This window comes from Crinia signifera, chromosome 8, assembly GCF_055691185.1.
Source record: "Crinia signifera chromosome 8, ASM5569118v1, whole genome shotgun sequence".
Lineage (NCBI taxonomy): Eukaryota > Metazoa > Chordata > Amphibia > Anura > Myobatrachidae > Crinia > Crinia signifera.
The window spans coordinates 46,327,011-46,348,807 of NC_139224.1; the positions used below are offsets into that span (position 1 = coordinate 46,327,011).

At 46.8% G+C, this 21,797-nt stretch overlaps 1 protein-coding gene and 1 non-coding gene across 2 annotated transcripts in view; both read left to right on the plus strand.

Annotated features, from left to right (window-relative positions):
• Window positions 1-21,797, plus strand: part of FAM120A (family with sequence similarity 120 member A) — a 64,842-nt gene that overhangs the window by 25,954 nt on the left and 17,091 nt on the right. Inside the window, exons 6-12 of the mRNA XM_083156298.1 lie at window positions 2,935-3,026; window positions 4,624-4,907; window positions 6,096-6,180; window positions 6,794-7,015; window positions 15,005-15,179; window positions 18,483-18,732; window positions 19,167-19,281. Of these exons, the coding sequence (XP_083012424.1) occupies window positions 2,935-3,026; window positions 4,624-4,907; window positions 6,096-6,180; window positions 6,794-7,015; window positions 15,005-15,179; window positions 18,483-18,732; window positions 19,167-19,281 (1,223 nt within the window). The remainder of the gene's footprint in view (window positions 1-2,934; window positions 3,027-4,623; window positions 4,908-6,095; window positions 6,181-6,793; window positions 7,016-15,004; window positions 15,180-18,482; window positions 18,733-19,166; window positions 19,282-21,797) is intronic.
• On the plus strand, window positions 8,751-8,857 carry LOC146030044 (U6 spliceosomal RNA). Its single transcript, XR_014455558.1, has one exon. It is a non-coding gene; the product is annotated as a U6 spliceosomal RNA (small nuclear RNA).

Sequence of the window (21,797 nt, forward strand, 5' to 3'; positions counted from 1 at the left end):
AAATCTTTACAATCTTTATTCTCTTCTACATGAGCTGTCTTGCATAGGGTTTTTTTTTTTTTTTAGAGTAAACTTGAAACTTGTTTCGGCATCAAGGTGGTGATAGAGTAATACGCACATGTAAAGTAAAACATTGAATTAAAGAATCATATTCATTAGATAACTAAAAGAATGACATAAATTTGCAGAAAATGTTGATCCCTCTTTGTACAACCACTCTCGCTAATCTCTCCAGGATCTCTCTTCCATAAGATTTTGGATTTCATCCACATACAGGACAAAATAAAAACACAATCACACACAAAATGCAAGCCCCCAACCTGCCGCGGAACTCACTGACCCAGCCATAACCACCTCACCCCAGTGGTTTTGGTCTGCAGGTGTGTGTGTGTGCGCACGCATTGTGGGTGGGTGGGTGGGTGTATTGTTGTGGTCGGTCACTGGATTGGCTCTCAGTGACCATAACGGGCAGGTCCAAGGCTTCTCAGAAAGCCTATACTTGCACTTCTTGTACGGCAAAATTTACGCAGTACCCTGCAGATGGGAACGCAACTGTTTGTTAGGCCTGTTCTGATTCACCATCTGCATCTCAGCTAGATGACACTCCTACCCCCATTGGTCTTCGGTCCTGGTGGGTACCATGTCTAAATTGTCTGCAGAATCTCGCAGAGCGGAACCTCTGTGGACCGCAACCCTGGCTAGATCTGTTGATGCATTGGCTGGCTCTATATGAGCAAACCTCAAAGGCCTGCCGCAGTAAGTAATAAGCGTCCTTTTCAGGTGCTTATTCAGGGTGATCCAGGGTGAGGAAGAACCCGAACCACTTGAGGAAATGGAGAAGGGTGAGTGGGAGGAGGTGCAGGATGCCCCTTCTGATACGGAGCCAACTCTGGTTGGCATAGAGGCTCTTATTTTGGCTGTAAAGCAGGTCCTACATTTGCCGGAAGATCCTCTTCCTGAACCACAGGAGCTCAGCCTTTTCGGTAATACCCAAAGGTCTTCAATCGTATTCCCGTGCCCCAATCAGGATCAGCATGGAAACACCCGGACAAACGTTTTCAGATACCTAAACGTTTCCATCAGTGTATCCATTTGACCCAGCGGCTCTGAGTAAGTGGGTAACCCCACCACCGGTGGACATAACCATGTCCAGGTTGTCTAAGAAAACTACCTTGCCGGTCCCAGGGGCTTCTTCTTTAAAGGATCCCTCTGACCGCAAATTGGAGTCTACTCTCAAGACCATTTACACGGCGGCAGGAGCCCGGCTCAAACTGGCCATAGTGTCGGTGTGGGTAAATAAAGCCAACGTCAAATGGGCTGAAAGGATTATTGAAGGACTGGACTCTGACATGCCTCTGGATGAACTTCGCCAATTGGCAGAGCATATAAAGGAATCTGCTACTTTCTTTGGTGATGCAGCAAAATACATTTCCCTGGTATCAGCTCGCATTTCAGCCACATTACTGTCACCTTCATTCCTGACCTGTTTTATAGATCCACAGGTAGTTTAGAAAACCTGAACTGTTTGTGCACCCAGCTCTTCTGCCTGGGTGGCTAAGGCCATTGAGCATTGGGTGGATTCTCTTTAGGAAGGTCTCATTCCAATCCCTAAGTTGGAGCTGTTGTCTAACTTGTCCAGGATCGATGTACTGCTCAGGAGAGCAGGCTTCCTATCTGTTTCTGGAGCTTTGGTGTATAGGACTTGGTGCAGCCACTTTTGCAGTGTCAACCAGGTTCGGTCTGAAAATGTACCATCAAGGAGTCACACCACCATGTTAGAAGTGGGTTGCATCCTTCTGTGAGCAGATAGCTATCGGTACTTGTGTAGTTTCACGGCGGCAGTTACATAGTCAGTGTAGTGTGCCTGTCAGAATCAGCGTAGTGTTCCCGCGGTCAGCGTAGTCAGCTTGTGTCTGCGACTGTGTGTACGTTCGCACCTAACCGGAGCTTACATTGACAATTTTTCACCTGCCTGACATGACAGGTGGAATGTGTTCCTGAAACACTCCCACTATCCACGTCAGCCCGAAGCGTAGTGAGCCCGTGAGGGGACGCGGTACACGTCCTCCTGACCTGTTCATACCCCTACTATCCACATCGGCGTGGAGTTGTTTTTTTAAAGTGTGGTGAGCGCACAAAGCCCTAAGCGCTGCGAGCAGACGCTGATTACTTGACTTGTATTCCGCATCCCCTCCAAGCCACCAAGCCCTTCGTGCTCGTTTTACGCGTCTGCTCACCATACTTTATAAAATCAACTCCACGCCGACGTGGATAGTAAGGGTATGAACAGGTCAGGAGGACGCGTACCACGCCCCCCTCGCGGGGCGTGCTTTACTCGCCACGCTTCAGGCTGACGTGGAGCCTTTGCTGTTAAGAGAAGAACTTAACGGTTTGGTGCCTGGCCCCACTTACAGCCCATATATCCATGGTATTAGACCTGTGTCTCCCATGGACTTGATGAAAAAGATCTGTTTTGTTTAATGTTCTGCTCCTTACCAGATCTTTCGGCTGTCTTATTTGTAATCTATAGGGTAGCAGTGGACTGCTGTAAACATCATACACACAAATCGTGTGTTGCATCTGATTCAGAAATGGCATAAGTCTCCTGACTGACTAAACAGATTTTGTATTGACATTTAAAGGGGATGAACCTTTGGAGATATTTATTTTGATTTATAGCCTCCCACCCTCTTTAAGCTTTATCAGCCATGTGTTTGCCTTATTAAGATCACTTTGTACCCAGGATGTTGAAAAGACTGGAGCTCTGGGGAATCTGTACATCAGAGGAGATGGGTGGGTTGATGTACTGTAGGTTGTGTTTGTTCAGATGTTCCTGTCTTGCTGTAATTCAACTACTGCTCTACACTTATTTGTTCAGGTGTCTCCATGTTATATATTGTCCCAAGTGAATGTGTTTTGTATTCTTTTGTGCAGGAAGACCACATCCAAGTAGAGACCATGGTATGATGCAGGTTTGCCCGCCTTCCCAAATGGTTCCTCCGGCTTCTTTACAATCAAAAACTATGGTAAATATTATACCTTTATCTTTCATATATTTTCATGTTAATAATTTAGAGACTTCTTGCCTTTCCCGGCCCCCATGTGTGATAGTGTGCTCACAGCACTTTGCTACACGCCTTGGTATTTTGTCCACAATGTATATATATATTATATATACATATGTAGCTTTTTGTAATCCCAATATGTTATGCACATAGAGGCAGGAGTCCTCTATACTTGCCATGCTGTTACATGACCAGTTCAATATACTGTATATGTGTGATAGATAGATATATATATATATATATATATATATATATATATATATGAGAGAGGTATGTAGACAGAAACTTAGAGGCACGCTGGCATTACGGGCTGACACAAAAGTCTGCACCTGCTTCGATTTCAGTCTTTTCAGCTTCCAAGCTCTGGGGAACCCTGGGATCCAAGCGGGATTAGAACAGATCTGGAAATGAGAATAGAAAGAAGCGCTTCAAAGTGCAGTATCGGGTACTTGTGAGTTATCTGGACGCCCGATTTTTTGATTGTATGCCTTAAGTTAAGGCATACAATCAGATGCGATGCGATGCGATATCGCATCGCATCGCATGCGATATCGGATGCGATGACCCGATTTTTCCATAGGAATCAATGTTAAAATGATTCCTATGGAAAAAGGGGTCCTTTTCATACCCCTACTATCCAAGTGGGCATGGAGTTGGATATAAACCTGTGGCGAGCGTAGCGAGCCACCGAGCCCGAAGCGTGGCGAGCGAAGCGAGCCCCGCGAGGGGACGGTATTCCGTGTCCCCTCGCGGGGCTCGCTACGCTCGCCACGCTTCGGGCTCGGTGGCTCGCTACGCTCGCCACAGGTTTATATCCAACTCCATGCCCACTTGGATAGTAGGGGTATGAAAAGGACCCCTTTTTCCCATTGAATTCCATGTTAAAATGGACTCAGTCCATTTTAACATTGATTCCTATGGAAAAATCGGGTCATCGCATCGCATCGCATCGCATCCGATGGTCGCATGCGATGCGATGCGATGTGCCCGATCCGACCCGATTTTCAAATCGGGCGTCCGGATAACTCACATGTACCCAGTATCGTTTTATTAAAATATGATCATTTGCTTAAAAGTGTAAAACACGAATATTCACGTCTCGTACCCCACTATTCATCAGTGTGGGCTTGAGTACCACATAATATAAAAGTAAAATTCACCCGGTCACTGTCAGTGTCCTCGCGTGCGTCTCTAGGGTCCCGCTGCAGCGTCTGTGTCCAGCGAACAGGCTATGGTGCTGGCAAGCGTCTCTCCCTCTCCTGCACATCTGATGGGGTAGAAGTTATTTGATTTACATTGACTATACGTGGCTTAATTAAAGAATATTGTAAATAAGATGTTAACAATAATAAAGCATTCAGCAGCTAGTTGGTAACTATCGCTAGTAGGTAAAGGATACACAGCCATTGAAAACTAGAGAAAACACACCCAGAGGTTAGCGGCCAGTAGCAGCTATTTACCTGGATGAACTCTGGGCCTTACAGTGACTATCTCACATGTATTTAATTATTTGTTATCCTAGAAGCATTTGAATATTTGCCATGTTTTTTTTTCACAGGCCCCACACATGTCTAGTCATAGTGGTGCTACTGCTAAAGGTCCGTATCCGTACAACCTGCCTGAATCCACAGCCTCCATCAGTCCCACAAGTAAAAGCCTGTCTGAGCAGAACAACTACAGTAACATTCCTCAGGAAGGCAAACACACCCCCCTGTATGAGCGGTCTTCTCCCATAAATCCTGCACAGAGCGGAAGCCCCAACCACGTAGATTCTGCCTACTTCCCACGCTCTTCTACTTCATCCTCCTCTGACAATGACGACGGCAGTGGAGGAGCCAGCAAGTGAGTTCTTTTCCATAAACTTACTCTGATATTTTCATCTGTTAAATAGCTACATTAAAACTTTTAGATTCTCAGAACTACGAGTTTTTGAGATCTGTATCTCTAAAATGAAAACTTTGGGGACATTGCTGTTTGAGTGGATTAGTGGCCAGCCTTGCAGCACCAGATTGCGTTTAGGTAACGCGGAGTTAGTGGGTTCCCCTTCATTTTATTTGTGTTTCTACTGTAGTTCTGGGTTCCTCTGGTGGTCCAAAGGCTTACGAATAGTTTTAAATGGCTTCTTCCTAAATTGTCCATGTTGTGTGTATGAAAATCAGTTTCTTGGCTCCACTGGGGGAGGGACTTATTTTACCTGGATAAAGACCTCAGATATTAACCACTTCGGTGGTATGCCCGCAAATTTCTCAGGCTGAGCTGCGCTGCAGGAGAGGGCTCTCCCAAGAAATTTCCGGGCATGCCACTGATGAGCAGGTGTGCGTCAGTGGCGGTCCAGCGCTCCCACCCCTACCCGTCTTTCACCTGCTGCTGATCTTCCCTCTTACCGCTCTGTAAAGTTTGGGAGTGCTCAGGTGTTCATTTGTTCAGGTGCCTGAACACCCAAGTTCTCCTGAGCCACCCCCTAGTGGCCCCAAGCTATCCAGAGCGGCCGCACACAGCCAATGCCAGACGTAGCAGCAAGGGCTGCTGCAGAAGGCAGCGGCTGCCCCTTCAGTGGCGAGTATTTCTGTGGTAGGACAAACCTGCCCCGGTAGGTTAGTCCTGCTCCAGGGAAACCCACCACTCAAGGAGTTAAAACTATGTCATAGGTGTGCCCTATAAATTGACCAGTGATATCCAAGACCTAAGAATGAATGAAATTCTTGTTTGGCATAATACAACGACCATTTGGAAGCGCGCTGTTGTATTTAACCCTTTTGAGTGCCAAGTGAATTTGTCAAAATAGGTGTGAAAATTGGCAAGCAAACATTTTTATTCATCATAATGACCTGTAATATATACCTTATATAGGAAATATAATAATTTTTTAGCACACCATTTTTATTTGAATTTATGTAACATGTGAGCGACACTGGCATTATTCGCAGATATTTTGCACATCTCTCACTAATGTTGGCACTCAAAGGGTTAAGCAATGCATTCTCTTTCACGGTCATTTTGGTTTTGTTTCCCTTGTTTTGTCTTTTACAGCCACATCAGCGGAACTAAGCCTGGGTGGGATAAAAAGAATAAGTCATCTGGAAAAACAAATAAGGATCCCACAGACCAGACCAAGGTACTGTAGTGTGTGCATTGTCTGATTATTGCAGGAGAGGCAATTCCTGTCACTCCAGCTGCTGTGGAGCTCCCTAGTATGTCCTGCCACAGTTATACCATGCCCTAACAGCAAATACTGTGTTTGGTAGTACATCTGTGCAAGATAATTACACAGCACCTAGTTATGTGTACCCGGCCAAGGCTATAAGCAATCTCAGCTCATTCACTATAGCAGATATTTTTTGTGTGCGATTGTGATGCACGAATGAGGTATTCTTCCCGTATGCATAATTTGACAAGACCTAGGTTGAATCTGGAATGCTGGAACCCTAGTCAACCTTCATCCCCTGGTGTCACCACTGTCAGCCAATCAGATCATTAGACATGTCATTCCAATTAAATATATGTATCGATATCTCTAGCTATAACCATAGATCAGTGATCATTGCAATTCCGAGAATTTTATCTTTGAGAAAGATAAATAAAACCAATGATTCTTGTCGATCACTTAATTAGACATTTGCTGTACGTTCAGTAACTGGCAGGCAGATCACTTTTGTTTATAACATTTATCCTTTCTGCTCTCAGGTTTCATTTTTTGTCCAATAATTTTGTCCTCTTTTTTTATACAGAACGAAAGTCCCTCATCCACCACATCTGGAGTCAAGGCTGCTGACAAGAAAGGGAACCAGGGGGGTCTTCAGATTCCTTGCCTCCTCTCCATGCCCACCAGGAACCATATGGATATCACAACTCCTCCTCTGCCTCCCGTTGCACCGGAAGTGTTGAGGGTAGCGGAACATCGTCACAAGAAAGGGTTAATGTACCCCTACATTTTCCATATCCTGACAAAGGTGTGTAGTCCACATGTTGCACACTTAGTTTTTATACCTGCCTCTGTTCGTTGGTATCAAATGCCAGTTTCTTAAATATAAATATGTTGAGACCAATTGGAAACCGCTGTAACTTTACTGCTGTGTTGTAGCTAAAAACAGGTGTTAAGGGTCTTGTACATTGTAAGTTTCTGTCCTTGAACAAAAGATATTGTTCTTTCTCATTCATGCAGCAGGAGCCACTGGAGTTAATACACTGGGTTTAGACTTGGGAATGCTGGGAGCTAGGCACACTAAATTTGTTTAGGGGAAGACTAGCTCCTCCCCTCTAATACCCATCAGCCCCAGTTAGAAATTTGTGCCCAAGGGAGCTAGTCACAGTTTTCCTGCTCCTGCAGGTCCCTTAGCACAAATAGGTTTTTATTTTTATTTTTTAATGCTCTCTCCCTTCCCAGCTTATATCAAAAGCTTGGGTCCGGGAACTGACAGGCGCCCCTGGATTTCATTCAGGCAAGTCAGTCAGGGCCTCTGCTAAAGGCCTCTGCCCAGACCTTCGGTGTTCCTGCGGTCCCTCTATCAAAGGGACCGTCATACATCCCTCAAGCAGCCTCCGGGGGTGAGTACACTCTCATCCGATCCCTGCGCCCTGCTCCTTCTCCCTCCCTGCGTGTGTGTTCTGTGCGCCGTTTTGCAGGGGAGAGCCGCGCCGCTGCAGTGCTGGACCCTTTTTGACACTAAACAGGGCACTGCTCCCGGTCAGCAGGACGGGCTGTGACCCGTGGTGTGGGGTGAGCGTGGTCTGCGCGCGCTCTCCCCTCGCGGCGGCGCCATGTTGGATTACAGCGCTTAAGCGGTGGGGGACTGGTGGGGTTGCGGGGAATCACTATGTAACAGCGGAGGTGGGCATGGCGCGGCCCCACATGGCTAAACACTCGCCTAACACGCAGGTCAGTGTGGACTGAAGTACTGCTGTTCCCCTATTTTATATAGGCACACAGCTTCATGTCAGGTTTAACCTGCACCTGTTAACCCTTCACTCCCTGGCTGATTGCAGGCTCTAGGGATATATAGGGTATATATATATATATACATATATATGTATGTTATTTTTTTTTTTTTTTTGTAACTGCTTTTCTAAGCATCTTCCTCTCTGGCGCCCTACAGTCCACTTATAGCTGTCCTGTTGTGTGTTTGTGAGGGAGTGATTTGGTGTGTCCTTTTAGTTAATGGTCATGGACACTAAAAATGACGGGCAGGTCAAACACTAAACCATCTTAAAAAAGTGTTTTTTTTTCCTGCTTTAACTGTGGTGTTAAATTGACCCTGTACACACCAGAGGGCAAGGCCACTATGTGTCAAATGTGCATAGTAGGCCCTCCTGCGACGCAGGATACTTCTTCCCCTCCCCCCCCAGGGGGGGCTATTTCCTCAGTTCTCTGAGGATTTAGCAGAAAGTCGCAGGGCTGAAAAAGGGGGGGCATTTGATCTCTCTAAATTAGTAGAGACTTTAGCCCTTTTCCTTGACAGCGGCTCAGAGGCCGCCAGCCGTCCGTCTAAAGAGGCCTTTTATGGCCACTATAGGAGCCTCAGTTTGAGGCCGAGGACGGGGAATGGAAAGAGGTACAGTAGTTGCCCTTGGAGACAGAGCCCACTCCATTTGGAGTGGGGCTCTTGTTGTAGCGGGAAGACAGGTACTCAATTTGCCTGAGGGTCCCATACCGGCGCCACAGGAATATGACCTGTTCGCAAAGGATAGGTGCCTGCTTCGGCAGCACATATACTAAAATCAGAAGGATACAGAGAAGATTAGCATGGCCCCTGCGCAAGGAGGACACGCAAATTCGTGAAGCGTTCCATAACAGCACGGATGGTGTAATGGTTCCCATTACTGCCTCACAGCACTGTGGTCATGGGTTCGATTCCCACCATGGCCCTAACTGTGCTGAGTTTGTATATCCTCCCCGTGGGGCTATTTTTCCTTTTCCTACGAACATGGAAAAAATGGAAAACTCCTCCGGCTGTAGATGCGTCGGTTTCCAGGTTTTCGAAGAAAACAATTTTTCCAGTTCCAGGGGCTTCTTCGCTCAAGGATCCCTCGGCAGAAAGCTCGAAGCTACTCTCAGACCATCTATACGGCAGTGGGGACGCTGCTGCGCCCAGCCATAGATTAAGCGTGGGTCAACAAGACCACTGCTAAAGGGGGCTGAACAGACCGTTCTGGAGAGATGCATCCAGGGACATCGCTCTCATTTCCTCCAGCATTTCGGTAATGTGGTCTTAGCACGCCAAGCTCTTTGGCTGAGATCATGGCAAGCTGAATCTAAGGGGGAGGTGTAATGTCTCCTAGTTTCAGGGGACATCCTTTTCGGTCCAGAATTGGAAAAATGCATTTCTCAGGCCGTGGGAGGCAAGTCAGTTTTTTTACCGTCGGCTCCTCTGCCAGCTCGCAGACAATATTCTGGAACATCGTTCCAGTCCTTTTGACCTCAACAACTCCTCGAGCTTAGGCCACAGCCCATCGTTAGGAGCCTAAAGCCCCAGAAGCCTGTGCCATGACGGTCTCCCGGCATTTGTAGGCAGACCGCAAGTGGGGGTGCGTTTACTGGATTTTCGAACCCAGTGGCTCACCCTATCCGTGGATCGCTGGATTTGACAAGTAGTATCAGAGGGTTACAAGATTCAGTTTGTTCAATACCCTCCAAATCTGTTTGTAACCACGGGGCGTCCGGTCTCTCAGGACAGCCTTACTACATGCAGTCTGCTCTCTTCTGGAGGCGCAGGTCATCATTCCGATCCCAAGAATCGAAAGAGGTCGGGGCTTCAATTTCAGCCTCTTGGTAGTCCCGAAGCCGGACAGATCCGTTCGGCTCATCCTAAAATTCAGGCCACCGAATCTTCTTCTTTTCTATCTCTCATTCAAGATTGAGTCCATCCATTCGGGGATAGCGTCTCTAGAGCCAGGGGAGTGGACATCAAGGACCTACGTGCTCCTATCTCTACTATGGTGGCTGCACACTGCCAACCTGAGGGGGGGCCGGGCTAGAAACCTCATCAGGCTTTTCTACGCTTTGCCATAGGCAGGGATCATTATAAATTCTGGGCCCTGCCATTTGGATTATCTTCAGCTCCCAGGGTATTTACCAAGGTCCTGTCTGTAATGATTGCCTCGCTTCGACAGCAAGAAGTCACCTTCATTCCCTACTTGGACGACCTGCTCATCAAGGCGCCGTCTCCTTCAGTCCTACAAAGGCTTGCCCGGTTAACGGCAGAGACTCTCACTTCACATGGATGGATTCTGAGTTTCAGGGAATCCTCCCTCACTTCATTCCAGAGGATTCTCTTTCTCGGGCTCTGGTTGGGCAAAAGAGTACAGAGTGTCTTCTTACCTGACGAAGAGATCTTAGCCATCCAGGATCTGGTTCGCCGAGCCCTTCAACCCAAGAGGGTACAGATACACATTTGTACTCAACTCTTGGGGTAGATGGTTGCGCCCTTTCCGGTACTGACCTTAGGCCGATTCCACCTGGACCTCGTCAGACAATGGTCGGGATCTCGCCTATCCATTCACAGATTGTCCGCCTGTCAGGCCAGCCAGAGAGGCATGGGAGTAGTGGTCCTGGTCTTTCATTTGCAGGACAGTTGGACACCGTCGGAAAGTCGGTTGTCCATAAATGCGTTGGAACTAAGAGCGATTTTCAATGCACTAGTGGCAGCTCAGGGTCTCTTGCAGGGCAAGTCCATCAAGGTTCAGACGGACAATGCGACGGCCGTCTCATACGTGAACCGTCAGGTAGGCACAGAGTCGGAGGGCCAGAACTGAGGCCTCCAAGATCCTCAGGTGGTACGTATGCATGCAGGTCATACTGTGGGCAGTTCACATCCCAGGGGTCGACAACTGGGAAGCCGACTTTCTCAGTCGTCAGGATCTGCATCCAGAGGTGTTTCAGGATTTCATACACCGCTGGGGGACTCCCCAAGTGGACCTAATGGCCTCTCGCCACAACCACCAACTACAACGGTACGTGTCAAGGACCAGAGATCCGTATGCCATCGCGGTAGACGCTCTATCAATCCCAGGGGGGTTCCGGTTCGTTTATCTCTTTCCAACAATTCCTCTTCTAGGACAAGTTCTTAATAGACTGAAGCTAGAACGTACTCACGTGGGTCTCATCGCTCCTCATTGACCTCGCAGAAGCTGGTTCTCATACATTCAGCTCTTGCTCGCGGACAAACCGTATCTGCTTCCGCTGCAACCAGACCTTCTCCTCTAGGGCCAGTTCACTCATCAGAACCTCCCACAGCTACATGTGTCGGCGTGGCTGTTGAAACCGATGTCTTGAAGAAGAAAGGGGTTCCTCAATCTGTGATCCCCACCATGTTGCGAGCCAGGAAGCCGTCCTCCGTGACTTATTATCATCGAATCTGGAGGTCGTACGCTGGTGTGCGTCCAAGCATTGGCCGTTTTGCTTTTTCAAATTGGCTCGCCTATCGTTGTTTCTTCAGAGAGGATTGGACGCAGATTTGTGTCTGGGCTCTCTAAAGGTTTAAATATCTGCAGAAGCTGCCTTACATTCCTGATATCCATACCTTCCTTCAGGGAGTGCTTGGGGTACAACCTCCTTTTTGTACCTCCTACTTCACCTTGTGATCTTAACTTAGTGTTGGAATTTCTTCAGTCTCACACCTTTGAACCTCTTGAAGAGGTAGACTTCAAAATTTTGTGTTTGAAAATTCTTCTTGTCTGGGCCTTAGCATCGGATAGGGTGCGCAGTTTTATAAGCCGCCTTACCTTATTTTCCATGACGACAGGGCAGACTCATCCATCCTTCTTACCTAGGGTGATGTCCTCATTTCACGTGAAATAACCCTTAGTGGTTCCGCCTCTTCAGGATGACTGTCCCAATTGTCAGACATTGAATGTGGTTCGCGCCCTGAGGCTAGGTCACTAGAACTGCCTCCATCCGAAAATCTGATTGTCTGTTTGTTTTGTACGATGCCTTCCGCCGCGGTGGGCCGGCTTCAAAACAGACGCTCGCCAGATGGATTCGGATGACTATTTGGCAGGCCTACATCCAGGCGGGTAGGCCTCACCTTCTTCAGTAACAAGACATTCTACTAGGTCCGTGAGCACGACGTGGTGCCTCTGCAACTCAACTCTACAGAGCGGCCACCTGGTCTTCGGTAAACACCTTTGTCTGATTTTGTAAGTTCGACACTTTTGCCTCATCTTCGGCGGCATTTGGCCGGCTGGTTCTGCAGACGCCTCTGAGCTCTCCCGCCCGGGGATCTGTCTTTGGAACCTCCCCAGTGTATTAACTCCAGTGGCTCCTGCTGCATGAATGAGAAAAGAAGATTTTGGTACTTACCGATAAATCCTTTTCTCTGAATCAGCAGGAGCCACTGGACGCCCTCCCAGCTCGTGTCGCCTGCCCGTTATGGTTAGTGTTGTAAGACATTTGAGAGGCAATGTTTCTGGTTTTATGAGTGTTTGTGTTGCATGATGTTTCATGTATGTTACACTGTTCTCCATCTCCTCTAGTTGGTCAAATTTCTAACTGGGGCTGATGGGTATTAAAGGGGAGGAGCTAGTCTTCCCCTAAACAAATTTAGTGTGCCTAGCTCCCAGCATTCCCAAGTCTAAACCCAGTGTATTAACTCCAGTGGCTCCTGCTGATTCAGAGAAAAGGATTTATCGGTAAGTACCAAAATCTTCTTTTGTCTTCGGCTAATGTAGAGTCTTTGTAGAAGCTTATACCCCTTTCACATCTCACTTCTAATCCAGGTTACTGCCTTGTCAACCCACGTCGGGGGGTGCACTGTGAAAGCACCAAACCTATTAACTTAGGTTAACCAACCTGGCACTTCGACCTGGGTTATAAGAAGGTTTAAACCTAGGTTACCCTGTGTATAATGCCCAGCCTGGGTTCAGTGTGAAAGTGCTGGACTCAGGTTTGAGCCGGCATTGCGATGTGAAAGTGGTATTAGTGTGTTGTGTATGTGATAGAATCCATCCTCTACAGAGGGAAAGATTATCTGCAATATCTACCAGAACAAAGCCTGTACTAACATGCTGCCAAAATGTTTAGCTTGAAGAGGCTGCAGTATTATAAATGGTTTTCAATTTTCACTATCATTCATATGGTATACTGGGTTCTCAATACCTTCTGGAAAGAAGAGGTCCACCGCAGGAGACAGGCACATACAACTCTTTACAGTGGGTGTACTGGCTCCTCCCCACTACTTTCTCCTCCACATCCTCAGTTTAGAAAAATCTGCCCTCGGAGAGGCTGCACTTAGAGATCCTGAGTTTTTCTTCATTTCATTTTGTTTATTATTTTGGGGAGCCTGTTTTGGACTAAACAGCTCCCTGCTTCGTGGGAGGCCAGGGGAGGGTTGCAGTTGCTGGCCTTTCAAGGTACCGAACTGTCCCTGCTGCAGGACCACTGTCCTGTGTGGGTGATTGTCGTGGTGGGCATTGCGCTGCAGCGCTTCACACCCCCAGCTTACAGCACACCCCTGGCTCAGTCCGAAGACATCTGCGGTGAGTGTCACCCGGGGTCCCCTCTAGTGGGGCACCCCGGTTGATGTGCGGCATGATGGTGGCGGCAACGGTGGTGTCCTTGCACGGGAACCGCACAGCCCCCTGTCCACACTGGATGCTTTACACTGCCTCTGGACCATCATCGCAGGTGTGCGCCAGTATAATGATTAATAAAAGCACCAGCGCCATTGTATGGGGCAGGGCTTAACTCAGAGCGGGGACTCGGCTCTCTGGCACCAATTACCTGCTTCTCTCTGCATGCTTTGGGCGCCATTATACAGCAGCAGACACTCCTCAGCGGTGCTGGCAGCTCCAGACTGGGTGGAAGAGAACTTCAGCAGAGACAGCAAGTGAAATTGAGCTTCTAAAACGCTCATTACAGTGTTTATAGCCTTGCACATACTTATATAGATATTTATATATCTAAGTATCTATTACTTCTAACCAGCTCCTCAATCTGGGAGCTCAGGTTAAGGGTGTGCTGGTTTCCCCAATAGCTCTGAGTCCTTTCCCCACTAGCCTGTTAAGCATTTCTGGGCACACATATATGTGTTAGAGACTTCACATAGCTTCTGTACACTTCACACTGACTCTGACTGTTTGGTGTTTTACTGTGTGTGTGTTGTGGGGGGATACCACAGCTCAGTGGTATCCCCCACAAAATTTTGTGGAGGATCACAGGGGGACTCTCAGGAACCTGCCTGAGCAAGCAGCATTAAAAGTCTGCGGGAATCTGTATCCACTCAGCTGACTGCAAATTCCCTGCAGACACAGAGAGTGCAGCAGGATTTAACTGTCCTTTCTGCAAGGGTGGACATTCTCACTCCGGTGGGTGGGTGGCTTGTCACGCAAACGCGATTTAGCTGCTGTAGAGCCTGACTGAAGAGGAGGCTGTTGAAGATGGGGAGGATGTGTATGATACACAACCAGGTTCTCAGGGGTCTCAGTCGCTGTTACAGGGGTCTGAGTCTTTAATACTGTCCATAAGAGAAGTCCTTGATCTCCCTCTGGCTGCACCTGTTGAAGGTGATCCCTTTTTTTAAGTCTCAAAAAAGGCAGGATGTGTTATTCCCTGAACAGGCTGATTTAGAAGATGCTTTCAAATCGGCTTGGAAAAATTCTGAAAAGAGATTTCAAGTGTCCAAACGCTTCAAGTCCACTTTCCCCATTGATGCCGCCAGCAGGTGGGTGTGGGAGGAGCCTCCAGTTGTAGATGCTTCCATGTCACGTTTGTCAAAAATGATGGTACTCCCAGTGCCTGTTTTTTCCTTAACTGAGGATGTGGAGGGGAGGAGCCAGTACAGCCACTGTAAAGAGTTCTATGTGCCTGTCTCCTGCGGAGGACCTCTTCTTCCCAAGGTATTGAGAACCCAGTATACCATATGAAGGATTTACCGGTAGGTAGTAAAATCCTATTTTCTCTATTCATTTAAACATATTTCTTTTTTTTTTTTTTTTTTTGTACAAAGGGAGAAATTAAAATTCCTGTTACTATTGAAGATGAAACAAATAAGGACCTTCCCCCTGCTGCCATCCTCTTCAGACCAGTGCGCCAATATGTCTATGGAGTCCTGTTCAGCCTGGCAGAAAGTAGGAAGAAGACAGAGCGGCTCGCTTTTAGGAAGAACAGAATGGTCCCTGAACGTAAGCCATCAGCAGCATTTTCTGGTTTGCACAAATAGGCATTTTACTAAGTGATGAGCATGCACCATAGCCTATAATAATATTGTATTCTATAGCCTTTTTATCCAGCTGCACTCTTTACATGCATTAAAAACAGAACAAAAGATTTGTTATTACAGAAAGTAGAGAACCACAAAAGCTATCGAACAAACTGATCATAGTGCAGGGTTGGTGCAGACATTTTGGGTAATAAATTCTAGAAGTTGTTTGGGTACTTGTGTAGTTTCACGGCGCCGTGCGTCTGAGTCCCCTTGCGGGGCTCGCCACGCTACGCTCGCCACGCTATTTAAAATCAACTGGTTAGTGTGGTATGAACTATCCATGTTGGCATGGAGTTAAGTTACTTTTTTTAACATAGTTTGTGGCGAGCGTAGAACCCGGAAGTAGCACGGCGCCGTGAAACTACACAAGTACCGTTGTTTGTTCCACCCATGAAAGGTACCAGATGAGGCAGCCATCTTGGGTGCATTCCGTACGATTACCCAGGGTGGAATACGGCACATCTCGATGAGATGACACAAAATGTTTGGTTGCAGCTTCCTAACGCTTGGAGTGAGGTCCCAATAGATATATTTATCATCCATACGAGGTGAGGTATATACGAGGTGCGGTAGCCCTGTTGGGCACACTACGAAGGTTGCACTGTTGGAGACTAGCCACACAAGGACCTAAGACCTTGATGGCTAACCTTGACACTCCAGCTTTTGTTGAACTACACATCCCAGCATGCTCTGCATCAGATTTAGCATTGCCAACTAGAAAAGCTGAAGCAGAGCATGCTGGGATGTGTAGTTCAACAATAGCTGGAGTGTCAAGGTTAGCCACCAAGGACTTAAGGCATGGGTCCTCAAACTGCGGCCCTCCAGATGTGGTGAAACTACAAATCCCAGCATGCCTTGCCACAGTTTTCCTATAAGGGAGTGTTAAAACTGTGGCAAGGCATGCTGGGAATTGTAGTATCACAACATCTGGAGGGCCGCAGTTTGAGGACCCATGACTTAAGGCATATAGTGGTTGTATGAAATATCCTGTGTTTATTAAATCCATGTGGAACCATCCGAGGTAACCATCTGGGGTGCTTTGTGTAGTTTGCGGTTGGCATAGTCTGCAAACAGTGAAGACACAGCACACAATGGGGCAACAAAATTCAACAAAGAAATAATATCACCAGGATAACATGTTGCAAATGGACTAATTGGCATAAAGCAGAATGTCCAATCATACCCATTAAACAACGTGGGCAGCATAAAAGGGAGTCCAGAAATAAGCTGCTGGTCATATGAAAATAAATTAGGAGACTGCCAGTGCGCAGGCCTTCTCAACCGAGTCCTGGGCCTGCGGCAGGCATCAAAATGGTGGCCACAGTGAGATGGCGGTCAAGTTAATCATAGCTGAACAAATTCAAACCTGGTCTTGTAGTCAACTTATGAACCCAATCATTTACATCAATGATTGGAAACACAAAATACTGGTTCTAACTTACATTTTAATTTCAGCTCATTTAACATTTAGGTTTCTGGCTGCTGCTTCTGTGTCCTTAACACTTAAGCTAGGTAAACACTATGCAATAATGGGGCGTACACACAGAACGCAGCACCTGGAACCTAATGAGTTGCAAATCTGTGAAGTTAAAGCAGAATTACCCACTAAGACAACTAGTAATGTGCAGGCAACAAAAGAAAACATTATCCAGAAATCTCACTACTGGACTGTAAAAACCGAAATTGTGGCATCCACCAGACGACTGCGCCTTGTGTGGTTTTTGAAAACCAGTTTACCTACATTCTTAATTGGCTCCTGTGGCTGGTCATGCATGTTAGAGATGTGAAAGCTAGCAATAGGAAGGGGTTGAGAATAGATGGGCACTACCCTGGGTGACAGGATGATAATGACAAATGCAGTGTTCAATAAACATATATAAAATACAAAAGATTTTTAGTATACAAAGAAATGTGTACAACATTAATTTAAAATTGCATTTAAAATGATTAGTATGTAAAATAAATCCTTAAATAGCTCTTATGAATGACATACGGATTTTAAATCCTGGCAAGTCTAGTGCTGTAGATCATATCAGACTGGGGATGAAGTAGCTGCAGGTGGCGATGCTGCAGTGTAATTTCTAAATAATACCCTGCTAGGCCATCCAAGTCCAGACAGATCGATCTTTCAGGCAAGTCCAAAGCAGCAAAGCGATTTGGGACAGCGCGTTTCAAGTTGTTTTGTCTCTTCCTCAGGGCTTAAAGTATTAAAGTGTGATCATTTTTTTAAAGGTGAAAATTAGCTGCAACAGGTTTGGCACCAACCAGAATCTAAAGTGTCGCTGCTTTATTGCCTACCAGAAGTGACATATGCCACCCAATACCGGAAGTGTTGCAATTTCATTGCCAGTTCCGTTTGGTGCAATAGCTGCGTCACTTCTAGTTCCGATTGGCAATGGAGCGGTGTCCCTTCTGATTGGAGCCAATTCTCATTGTTTTCCACCTCTTTAAACATTTGCAGACACCGTCTAAAGGTGGCCATACACACGCAGATTTATCTTCAGATCTGGCTGGTTAGAACAAAAACATGGTTATGGATGAGAGCAAACATTTGCTTGGAAATGCTGGAAAACTGCCAAACTGTCACTCATCCATAACCATGTTTTTGTTCCAACCAGCCAGATCTGAAGATAAATCTTACTAGTGTATGGGCACCTTAAGGCTAAGCCCTGAGGAATAAACATAAGTTTGTTACACATTGGCCCAGATCTCTGTGCTGCTTTGGACTCGTCTGAAGGAAGAATTTGTGTGGACTTGGACTGCCTAGGAGCCCTAGCAGGATGTTATTTAGAAGATACTGCACCATCTGTGGCTCCTTTATCTCCAGTATGATATGTTTTATACTTGGCATTATTTTAAATACGTATGCCATTCATATGAGCTAATCAGGATTTAGTTGATTCTTAAATTATTTTTAAACTTTGAACTAGTTTTAGATTAAATATCTTTTTATTTTAATTTTTTATTTTGTATATTCATTGAATATTGCCATTGTGACTAATACACCCTACATATCATCATCATCATCATCATCCTGGTTTACACTGGGTAGAACCCATCTCAACAACTTTCTATTGCTAACTTTCACATTCATGGGAACATGGGTAGCCCCAGTGTTGCCGAGAGGCCTGATTTTGTCCACCTATTCAGCACTTATTTTGCAGATGTGACCTATTTCATCTGAGGCTTCTCATTTATTGGCTGCCTTGTGTTTCCCATACAGATTACCCAGTAATCATTAAGGAGTGGGCAGCCTATAAGGGCAAGTCCCCCCAGACCCCAGAACTGGTGGAAGCTCTCGCCTTTAGGGAATGGACCTGTCCCAATCTGAAGCAGCTGTGGTTGGGGAAGGCTGTGGAGGACAAGAACCGGAGGATGAGAGCTTTTCTGGCATGCATGAGATCAGACACACCAGCCATGCTGAATCCTGCCAATGTGCCCACTCACCTCATGGTGCTGTGCTGCGTGTTACGGTAAGTGCCAGGTAACCTGTTGCTACGGCAGCAGAGAGATGTTGCAGGGATTTCTTGGGGCTAGTGTTTCAGCACTATATGATGTGTGTTGCGAGTGCTGTGTAATAGAAGTTATTATCGCTAATGATGAAAAAGAAGTGTGCCAGCGTCGGCTGAAATAATATAATTTACAAGATTGTTCACAATGGGATTCATTTATTAACTAAAAATGAACATAATTAAAAATATAACAGAACAATCATATCAACATTTAAATTGTGGTATATTTATGCTGGTGGGTAAATGAACTTTTCTCAAAAAGGTGTTTTTGTTTTTTTACTGCTAATTAAGCTTTTTAACTATTCAGTCATTGCTGGCTCTAGTTTAGGATTTGCATGACTGCAGTTAAATCTTCATATGCTAGCTCCATTCTTCATCATTGTACTTCTATGCAGGTATATTGTGCAGTGGCCTGGTATCCGAATACTCCGGCGCCAGGAGCTTGATGCCTTCCTTGCCCAGGCACTGTCACCTAAACTGTATGAGCCCGATCAGCTTCAGGAACTTAAGGTAACTATGGGGAACAAAGCATTTACTGAGCTTTGTAACAAATGATACATCTTTCAATGCTACGTCTCTGTTTCTTAAAGACTTAGATTATTTAATAATGTGCTATCAAAGCTAAATTTGGAATACAGGTTGAGGATACCTTATCTGAAATGCTCGGGACCACGAGCAAATTTCATAAGGGATTTTTGTGGATTTTGGAAAAAAATTTTTCCCATATTTACCTGATCCCCCGACATCCACGGTGTCCTCTGACGTCCACGGCGGCCTTCAGAATCCTCTTCCACATCATCTTCAGTCCCAGGGGTGCATTGTGCCGGTGACGTCACTGGCATTCCCACGCAATGCATGCTTGGGACTGGGGAGGCCGCTAAAAAGGATTCTGATGAACACCAGGGATGAAGTGAGTATGAAAAAAGAGGTGAGGGGGGAGAGAAACAAAAAAAACCCCTTTTTACATCCTAAAGATTCTTTTTTGCATTCATGTTACTTTAACAAGCTTGGTTTTTACATACAGCATGCAACGTATTACTACTACAGTACCTTGTAAAGACCTAGCATCATGATATTTGTAATCGCCAAAATATGTGCACTCAAAAATAAAATAAAAAGAGCTTGCTATGTTTTAATTGAAGAAAATAAATTTGGTAGGGGTATAAGCTGGTTCATAGACAGTTCATACTCCTTTACATGAAACTGAGAGAGGGGGGGGGGTTCTGTTGCCCACTAGGGGGCACAGGGTGAGAGTCCGGACACCAAATAGTTCCGCAATGCTTCTCAGCAGCCCCAGATTCCCTCTCCATTCTAACCATGTCAGGAGTGGGCTGTTAAGTGGTCCAGTCGTTAATTTATATATTTTAACATTGCTGACTGGCCTTTAGGATGCCGCTTCCAGTACTGCCAGCGACTGGGCTGGTGACTTCAACTGAGGGTGTACAGCACATATTGCTCCCAGAGCCTGCAGCCATTAATACCTCAAGGATAGCTTCCCCTATGTTAGGTCCTTACTTGCAAGAAGTTGTAGCCCAGTGCACTGCTCTGCACATTAGACCACCAGGGCAGATTGTAAAGGGTCCCCTCAGGGGAGGCAGGTACAGCATGTTATCCCCTCCCCCACCCCTGAATCCAAAACATTTTCCTGCATGTCTTGGGATGACTGCTCTCTTTCTCCCATCCACGTGGGAACTGAGGGCATCCATTATATCCAAATGGCCTGCCTGTACACAGCTCTGAGAGAAGTAACCTGAGCTGCAGTCTCCCATATACCTTGTTCAGAGTCTGGTAACCATGTAAACCTCCCTTCTGCTTCATTGTCTGGGTTGTTCAGTACTATTGCCAACGTGTGCTTTGAGTGGCCTGGTGTCCCTATTTGTGTGTCCAGCTGATTCTGGCCCCACTGGTGCACCCTGCAGGTCTGTGTTATACCTTGTCTGTTATCTCTATTTCTCTTTCCTCCACTAGGTGACACTGGAGAGTTACAGTGGGGAATAGAAGGCGACCACAGGGAGCTTGGGCACTTTAGAATAAATTAACAGTGACTAACTCCTCCCCTTCTACTTCCTCTCCTAGGCAGTCTTAGCATGTGCCCTGCGGGAGCTGGGTGCGTTCAAGGCTCACTCCTGAGCTTTATAGATTTTTAATGTAAATGATGCTACAATCAGCAAGAGGACAGGCAGGTAGCTCCCTGTCCCTACCTGCCTGCGACGAGGGCGCTGTCGGCGGGTCCGGTCGCAGCTGCATGCAGCTTGCCTCAGGTACCCGGCTGCAGGATCCACAGATCCTGAGGTTCCGTCGCCGCTGCTTGCAGCGCGCCTCGAGGACCAGTCAGCACGCCGCACCCGACAGCCAAGGCAGGGGTAAGTATAGCACTGATCCCCCGCTAGCGGGGGATTCAGTGTAAAAAGCCGCGGCAGCGCACTTTTTAAATACAGCGACATTCTGAGGAGCTAGAGCGCAGCATGCTGGGCACTTCCGCTTCCTCCTTCTTTGTAGGAGCGGCAGCCATTGAAGCAGCAGCGTGATCCGCGGCTCCCTCGAGGCGTCTGTGAAGTGCCGGTGACCCTGGTTCAGTGAGTCACAGCGGGACATAGGAGGTCAGGGCGGCTTGGACTGTGTCCAAAAAGGTCCCTTAGCCGGCGCAAGTTATATTTATATACAGTGCGCGTATCGGGCTTGTGGCAGACTCTGCCTTTTTTCTATACCTCCTCTCCTGTCCGGTATTTCCATCTCTCTCTACCTTCTGTGTAAGCTTGCTGAGTGTATGATGGCTGGTAAAAAGATTGCGTGCAAGAAGTGCAGCAATAAATTCGCGCCACAGACGGAGGGCGCCATTTTATGTCCCTCATGTGCTGCATCCCCAGCCCCCACTCCATCAACGTCGGGGCAGGATGTGCCTGTATGGGCTTCCCAGTTGTCTACAGTGATTTCTCAGCTAGCTTCTGAGTTATCTTCGGCCAGACAAGATAGGGATGCAGCCAGGGATCAGCAGGCAGAGTTAACCTCTGCTGTGGAGAGTCTGT